General features: G+C 46.8%; 2 protein-coding genes across 2 annotated transcripts in view; one reads left to right on the top strand and one right to left on the bottom strand.

Annotated features, from left to right (window-relative positions):
• The window catches only part of T265_04441 (hypothetical protein), a gene marked incomplete at both ends in the record, with an annotated part of 4,629 nt that extends 4,504 nt beyond the window's left edge, over positions 1-125 (bottom strand). The window contains one exon of the mRNA XM_009169190.1: positions 19-125. Coding sequence (XP_009167454.1) covers positions 19-125 — 107 coding nt within the window. The remainder of the gene's footprint in view (positions 1-18) is intronic.
• Positions 1-6,026, top strand: part of T265_04442 (hypothetical protein) — a gene marked incomplete at both ends in the record, with an annotated part of 21,091 nt that extends 15,065 nt beyond the window's left edge. Inside the window, 2 exons of the mRNA XM_009169191.1 lie at positions 228-704; positions 4,044-6,026. Of these exons, the coding sequence (XP_009167455.1) occupies positions 228-704; positions 4,044-6,026 (2,460 nt within the window). The remainder of the gene's footprint in view (positions 1-227; positions 705-4,043) is intronic.
• Positions 6,027-8,735: the final 2,709 nt, after the last annotated feature.

Below are 8,735 nucleotides of genomic sequence, written 5' to 3'. Positions count from 1 at the left end.
TGTTTAGGCTCGGGCGACCTGGCAGTATCCCAGCCGTCGTGCCTCCTTCGTGTGGCATGCCAGCCAGGCACCGAAAGGGTGCTACAATTGAACTGAACGAGATTATGAAAAATGTGAATACTCATCCGAATTTTATGTAGGTATCCTCATGACTCAGACTTTGATTGAATTGGTCACTTGTAGGCATACTGTCGGTTTCAGATGAGCTAGTACCGAGCCCGACCTAGGCGATGTTGAGTCATGTTGAATTTGTTTCCCATATTCCTATTTCATTAGTTTCTCCCGAAGTCACTGCTTGGAGTCACTCTGCTCGTTTTTCCCCACATTGCACCATATCCGATCTCTCGTACTGCGCAGTTGAAGCTCCTATTTTGATCTCGCCTTTTCCCCTTGTTGCTTTCTCTGCTAGTTCCGCCGAAATGGGTCGCTTCTCGGACGTATATGGGTGTGACTTGACAGCTATCGAGTACGCCTACTCGTTACTTCGGTTTGTTGAACCCATGGGTCGATGGGCCAGACGGTGGGCTGCCAAAAAACTGGACGCCGCAACAGACGGAATGCATTCCCAGTTGGCCTATTACTGCCAGTCCAGTGCTCCAATAGCGGACGCGTTAGCGACTGCCGATGACGACAACCCCAAAGACCCGGAAAACGATCCGTCTTGCCCACCAGCCACGAGTTGGATGCAGTCCGTTAATTTGACAGTAAGTGCCTTGCAAATCCAGCTTTGTTGGTCGTTTTCACCTAGACCAAATTCGTCGCGGGGGTCCTGAGCATGAGAGTGGTGGACAAAAAAAGCTCGTGGCGCATCCTCCACCTGTACTTCAAGTTAATCTCCGTTGAAGGAATAGGTTTTCGGGGGGGGGGGGGGGCAGGACTCAAAGCGTGGGATGGACCCCATCACATCTAGTCATTTGAACACAAATGCTTTTATTGGGTAAATTTGTCGGTGCAGCCGTTCCCTTCTGGAGAAATCACTCCTCAGTGCGAACTACGGACCCGTTTTCAAAAAGCTACTCTTGATCAACCCCTTCCGCACACACACAGCAGAACTCAGAGATCTGGGCATTTTGTTTTTTCTGATAGTTACCCGTCGCCGGGCATACTGACCAAAAATATTGCTCTGTGCTTTTTTATTTTATTTATTCACTTTATTATCTATTTTTATTATTATTTATTTATTTATTTTTTATTTTATTTATTTATTTATTTGTTTATTTATTTATTTACTTATTACGGTATGTAGTTGCGCGTGTAATGTGGCGCTCAGATTCGGACAGGATCATCTATTTACTGTTCTGGACGCCCTCTTGCTTCCAGTTTCCTCTAGACCTACTGGATAGCTTGATGTTGATTGCAGATTGCCATTTAACAGTTGTCAGTGTGGTCTCAGAAACGGATTCGTAGCACAGAACGCAGTCGCCCCACATTATGAACACTTGATTACGGAATCCTGTGTGCTTCAAAGGTTAAATGCAGTGGGAACGCACACTTCAAGTCACGTGATTACTGGCTCGAACACGGCCTCTGCCTCTCGATTTCCCGGTCTAGGCTTGGACAACCTGGCAGTATCCCAGCCCCCGTGCTTTTTTCTGGTGGCATGGCAGTTAGGCAGTGAAAGGGTGCTACAGCTGAGCTCTGATCATCATCCGGCAGCGGGCCTTGTGTCCAGACAGTGTGCTGGGATCCCGCAAAGCTTTATCTAAATTGCTGAAGAATATCCATCGGGATTCAATGGCTAACGAGATCACCTAAGCGGAATCTCAGAGGAGGTAACTGTGATTCCCGTATTCACTGATTTCTCTGTGTTCTATAGTCGCTTTCGGTATAAGTTTGAAAGTTTGCATGCGTAGATTCTTTCTTGGTGATTCGTTTGAACGGGGATATTGAATACTTTAATGACTCAGCGCTTTATTCTCATTGAAACATGTTAATTACCTCAAACCCAGCCAATCTACGCTGAGAAGTTCAAATTCATCATCTGAACGCACCTTACAAATCCGACGCATTCTTTGGTCCAATGCGTCGATAGTACTCCTGAGTCACTGTATGACTGATTGGCGTATCATCATCGTCATCGAGAATACGAAATCAGTGTTCAACACGGATGTCTCACTGCCGTACCTGATTGGCACTATCGGTCGGTTCCGTCTTCATATGATTGTCCCCTGAGTTAGCCCGTGAGTCGCACTAGGTCACATCTTACCCGGAAACTGCACGTGAGATTTGAGTGTCGGCTGGCGGTCGGATTCTGAAGAGCCTCTCTCAATAGATACCTGTTTATTTCCCCTTCCTCGCATCCTTCACCTGTATTTCAAGTTAATCTCCGATGGAGGATTATATTTTCGGGGTGGGGGGGGGGGGCAGGACTCAAAGCGTGGGATGGACCCCATCACATCTAGTCATTTGAACACAAATGCTTTTATTGGGTAAATTTGTCGGTGCAGCCGTTCCCTTCTGGAGAAATCACTCCTCAGTGCGAACTACGGACCCGTTTTCAAAAAGCTACTCTTGATCAACCCCTTCCGCACACACACAGCAGAACTCAGAGATCTGGGCATTTTGTTTTTTCTGATAGTTACCCGTCGCCGGGCATACTGATCAAAAATATTGCTCTGTGCTTTTTTATTTTATTTATTCACTTTATTATCTATTTTTATTATTATTTATTTATTTATTTTTTATTTTATTTATTTATTTATTTGTTTATTTATTTATTTACTTATTACGGTATGTAGTTGCGCGTGTAATGTGGCGCTCAGATTCGGACAGGATCATCTATTTACTGTTCTGGACGCCCTCTTGCTTCCAGTTTCCTCTAGACCTACTGGATAGCTTGATGTTGATTGCAGATTGCCATTTAACAGTTGTCAGTGTGGTCTCAGAAACGGATTCGTAGCACAGAACGCAGTCGCCCCACATTATGAACACTTGATTACGGAATCCTGTGTGCTTCAAAGGTTAAATGCAGTGGGAACGCACACTTCAAGTCACGTGATTACTGGCTCGAACACGGCCTCTGCCTCTCGATTTCCCGGTCTAGGCTTGGACAACCTGGCAGTATCCCAGCCCCCGTGCTTTTTTCTGGTGGCATGGCAGTTAGGCAGTGAAAGGGTGCTACAGCTGAGCTCTGATCATCATCCGGCAGCGGGCCTTGTGTCCAGACAGTGTGCTGGGATCCCGCAAAGCTTTATCTAAATTGCTGAAGAATATCCATCGGGATTCAATGGCTAACGAGATCACCTAAGCGGAATCTCAGAGGAGGTAACTGTGATTCCCGTATTCACTGATTTCTCTGTGTTCTATAGTCGCTTTCGGTATAAGTTTGAAAGTTTGCATGCGTAGATTCTTTCTTGGTGATTCGTTTGAACGGGGATATTGAATACTTTAATGACTCAGCGCTTTATTCTCATTGAAACATGTTAATTACCTCAAACCCAGCCAATCTACACTGAGAAGTTCCAGTTCATCATCTGAACGCACCTTACAAATCCGACGCATTCTTTGGTCCAATGCGTCGATAGTACTCCTGAGTCACTGTATGACTGATTGGCGTATCTCGTCATCGATCAGCGCTTTATTCTCATTGAAACATGTTAATTACCTCAAACCCAGCCAATCTACACTGAGAAGTTCCAGTTCATCATCTGAACGCACCTTACAAATCCGACGCATTCTTTGGTCCAATGCGTCGATAGTACTCCTGAGTCACTGTATGACTGATTGGCGTATCATCATCGTCATCGAGAATACGAAATCAGTGTTCAACACGGATGTCTCACTGCCGTACCTGATTGGCACTATCGGTCGGTTCCGTCTTCATATGATTGTCCCCTGAGTTAGCCCGTGAGTCGCACTAGGTCACATCTTACCCGGAAACTGCACGTGAGATTTGAGTGTCGGCTGGCGGTCGGATTCTGAAGAGCCTCTCTCAATAGATACCTGTTTATTTCCCCTTCCTACTCTGACTACTGATACACGAGAAACAGCTTTGTACTGCGTGTAACTGCCAATTGATTTCTACTCACCCCTTATTATTTCAGCTTGATTCACCTACACCTCCATCTTCCCCGGAGCCGATGAGCTTTCTCGCCGCACTGGATGAAAAACCTGACCCATCCCTTCTCCAGCTTGAAGTCGATCCTGAACACACACCAATGTTCAACGGCCTAGGCGACACTCAGCTGTCTCAAACTCCTTTCGTTTATCAAGTCCATGCTCCTCCCAGTGGTGAGCTAACTGCAACAACCACGGCGTCCTCAGACAGATGTACCCAACAACCGGATGCTCAAGCTTCACAGTTCGGTGAGCTCAAGGCTGACAGTACGAGAAAAACCTCTTCACACTCAACCCCCTGTCTACTGACAACCGAATCTCCACTAGCCCAGGCTGAACCGATTTTCGTCCATAGCAGTACTGCTACCTCGACTCCCTACGATCCCAGCTCCGCAAACTCAGAAACATCCAGTTCAAATGCTCCTACTCCCGCATCCCGTATTATGAAACAAGAGACACATGAGGCAGGAGATAAATCTAGAATTGACCCCTCACAACACACCTCTGTGCTCAAGGCTGTCCTCAGTGTACCTGTGTCGGAGTTGAACCTCCTAGCCGACCGGGTCAACCACCACACTGTGAGTGTTTCTAGTTCAGTCGGTGGTGCACCGTACACGGCGTTTCCACAAACTGGAGACCACATTGCATCCGCTTCTCCCCAAACATTGATCTCTCAGACGTGCAGTCAAACACCACTTCCCCACGTCCCCGTATCGGACACGAAGGTGAAGCAGTCTGCCCAATCGACCATGCCTCTTGCGTCTTCCGCAGATTGTTGCTCAACAGAGAAGAATGTTGTGACTCCAGAACCGACAGCTTCTGAAACGGAGCCCCTTGGGACGGCGGAAGATGTGTGTCTTGATGACATACTAGGTGATGCGTTTGGAATCAGCACAGACGTTTCTCCGCCTACAAAGACTGATGAACAGATACGATCAGTTGAACAATCTGACGCAGGACTGGACATGCTCGGATCAGTGGATGAAACAAAAGACACTGGTCTGGAGCCAGACGAAGTAGGCTTTCATCATGACAGTTCTGATACTCAGTATGATTCTCAACGTGCCCAACCTGTGGGACCAAATGGAGCCCTGTCGGCATCTGATAACAATTGTGTGCGGTCTCTTATATCCGACGAACCCAAGATCTCTCTGCCCGAATCACCGAGTTTGAACGCAAACAGGGAGAATACCCGTTTTGATGAGATTACCGTTGGTGAATCTGTCAGCGGCGCCAATACGCCTCCAGTCGAGCAACTTACGGATGCAAACGAACAAAGAAAGTCAGCTGACGAGTGTTGCGTTCATTCGATGCAATCATCCAGTTTGGAACTAAGGACTGAATCTTCGCCTGGTGTCGATGGTACCGTAAATGCTTCGCCCATCGGACTTCCAAACACTTTTGAAACCGAGCAGCTTGCACGGACCGACGGAATACGTTGCGAAGTTGATTCCGCGCAGACAACTGCGCGCACCTCGGATGAGAACGGAACTCTCTCACCCCAATCATACGCCTTGGAAACAGCGGAAACTGAGGATCAGTTTATTCATAACATTCTGTACGGTGTGTATACCGAAACTCCGAATGCGTCTCAAACTGAGCTGCCTTTACAAACTGATGAGTTATCGCGCCTGGATGATGAATGTCTCGTCCGCCCTCCCGTATTTTGCACCACTGATGCCACCGAACCCCAGTACACATCGAAGCCGAATACACCTAATCTGGACTCTGGTAATGCTACTGGTATTGACCAGTTAGCCAGTGAATTAGTCGGTTCACATACCGACCAATCACAGGAAACGGCTGAAAAACTGCAATCAGCTGATGTCTCCCCATCATCTCCCGTTTGTTCTAACACCGCCCTTTCTCTCTCCAATATTGAAAATCTAGGTGAAAACGAAGCTACTAACAGAATGGTTCCGCAATCAGGAACTTTAGAGACCAAATCGGAACGTGGTCCCAATGCATAAGCGGCTATGATGGGGCCTATTTCATGTATATATTCATGTAATTTTTGTTTCATTCATTATTTTCACTTGTTGATAACAACTAAATTAGCCTGTTGTGTCATTTGACTTAATCAATAACGTCTTCAATATAGCTGTGCAGTTAAGGGGGCAATACTTGAGGGTCCTTTGGTTCGAACCCAATTCTTGCGTGGGTTTTCGGTTGTTTCTGTCATGACACCCTGTTTATCTCTCCTCCCTCGTTCTTCCTTATGGCGACACGGCCTCTGTGCATGAAAGTATGTCACTGCCGGACAAATATTATTTATTATCGTGGTTAGTACAACGTTTTCAAGAACATCCAAAGCCCTACGCCATCCATAATCGAGCTTCTAATTCAGCTTCGCGTAGGAGAACTCAAAATGTACCACTTGGAGTGATGAGACAGTCAAGCTGCCCGGTGCTCCTGTATACCGAGGTTTGTGTCCATTCACGAGATGGGAAGAGTGTCTGTCTTCAGTACCCGAAAGTCATGCAATTTCAGTTGCGATTCATTTTGAGCCATCCGACTCCGAACGTTCATGCGCAGTAACCCGTCATATATACTGGAAATTCACCGACGAACCAGACCTTTATCCAGGACACGTGAAGCTGTTTTCGGTGACACAGTTAAACGACCATTCTATTTCTCGCTGTAACCGTACTTCTAGTGGATGGGGTGGATCTTCACAAGTCGCCTTGCTCTACTCAAAGTTTGTGGTTTCACACTAACTACAACCTAGGTGGTAGCTGCTGTTCTGTTCGGTGAACTTGCTAATTCGCTTGCAAACGTCTCGTCCCCCCTCGAAGGGGTATCGTCCTTCTAGGGCACTTTCTTAGAACTAACGTGGACAAAGCTACCCATTTGTTGGTGTCTACCTATCCCCATCGATTAACCTGTGCCCTCGCAGAAGTGCTCATCAAGCACCCAAGTTTTTTCACAACCCACCTGCTGGTATTTCCGTTTTGCAAATCCTCGTGTCAGCTAAGAAAACTATGTCGGTCGATCGGTCACCAGCATCGTTTTACGAATTCCGCTCGAACCTTGAATATCGTATCATTCAGTAGGCCGAGAACCATCGAAAAAACTAAACCTCAACCTGTATCGGGTTTGCGGTGTGTACACGCAATGTTCAACAAGGTAACACGGCCGCTTGTGAGCAGCCACCGTAAGACCCATTATATTCTGGACTTGCAGGTCTTTCTAAGTTCTTGTTGGGCCTATCGTTGACTCTTCGCTGGGCAAAAATGTGGATCTGCGGGACCAAACTAACCTATAAAAGAGATTGCACAACTTTTTCGCCGAGTACCGTTTCCTCTTTCTGGTTGGCGACCAGATGAATTCGGTTTGTTAGAATGCTGGTACGAATACCATGTTGATCTTTCCAATTTGGGGCTGATATTTTCCAGTAGGTCTTTCCCCTCATCGCATCTAAACTGAAGTAGGCCATATCGCCACGTGTTTAGTCTATTAGGAGACGACCGTAAACTCCCTTATCAAGGGATATCCATCGAGAGGAAGCCCTAAGCGCGGGGAGTACCGTCTTCATGGGTCTTGTGTGTGCACATCCAATAACCTGGTGGTTATGTGGCAAAAATCCAGGCAATAGGACAATACGCAGTGTATTCACAGACACCCACCTGGATTCAAAACTGTGATGCAGTACATGGTCGCCCGTTCCCTGCGCGCAATTCGTCGACGAACCGATGAATCGGCCTTGGAAGTAGGATAGACATTTCCGGATTCTTAAACCCGATGTTTCCCATTTGTTGCTTGATGGAAAGCTCTCCCTTTCGGCAAGTTGCGCACCTTCACTGTTGAAGTTTCCCAAATAACTTTGAGTTATTTCACAACCCGCCGCTATTCCGCGTCTCTGGATTTGGTCTTTCTGCTATCAGAGCACTTGTTGCCTCTTGCTCTGCTTTGTCGCAGTTTTTTTGTCGTAGCCAGTTGACCCTTCTCGCTGGAGCGCAAAAAATTGCGACACGTGTACTTCAGTTCACGCTTTCCAATCGGCGTTGGGTGAGCGCTCATCGTTGTCGGTCTTGACTATATGAAGCGCCTGAGCACTCATCATCGTCGGCCGTGCTTCTATGAAATGCCTGAACACTAATCATTGATAACCATTGCTGAATTGATTGAGTGCGTCAGCGTCTAATCGGCAGCTGACTTTTTCGGCTCGGATGATTGATGGCTTGGTGGAGTGTGAGGGTTTCGGTAGGCTTCATGTATCCTGGGGTTGTTTTCAGGACTCTGACCTTCCTGACAGTTGTCTCATCCGTTTTCTTTACATAGTTGGCTCTTAGGATGAACTTTGTGGCCTTTGGACCATGGTCTACTCAGCGCGGACGTGGTATCTGTCTACTAGTCTAAAACGAGCAGTTTCGAACACCAAACTGCATTCAAATGAGGCTTCCACTTGGAGCCCTGATTTACCGTTAGGTATAGCAACCCTCAGGCCCACTGCCACAAGTACTCTTACTGAAATGAACTTCATTCGCGAGTCTTTAGTACCATGAGGTTTCGCAATTTATTTAGCATCTGAAATTGAAAGTAATCGGGCTCTTGAACCGCAGACATCCAGACTGTGTTCTTTGTATTCCGAAAACAATAAGTGGTGGAGTAAATCCTCCAATCTTCCCCGCCTTTCACTGTTTGGTTTAGCGAAACCAGATCGATTTGCTCACCAGGTA

This window comes from Opisthorchis viverrini (assembly GCF_000715545.1).
Source record: "Opisthorchis viverrini unplaced genomic scaffold opera_v5_76, whole genome shotgun sequence".
In the NCBI taxonomy this organism is placed as follows: Eukaryota; Metazoa; Platyhelminthes; class Trematoda; order Opisthorchiida; family Opisthorchiidae; genus Opisthorchis; species Opisthorchis viverrini.
This window is presented reverse-complemented; position numbering and strand designations above follow the sequence as displayed.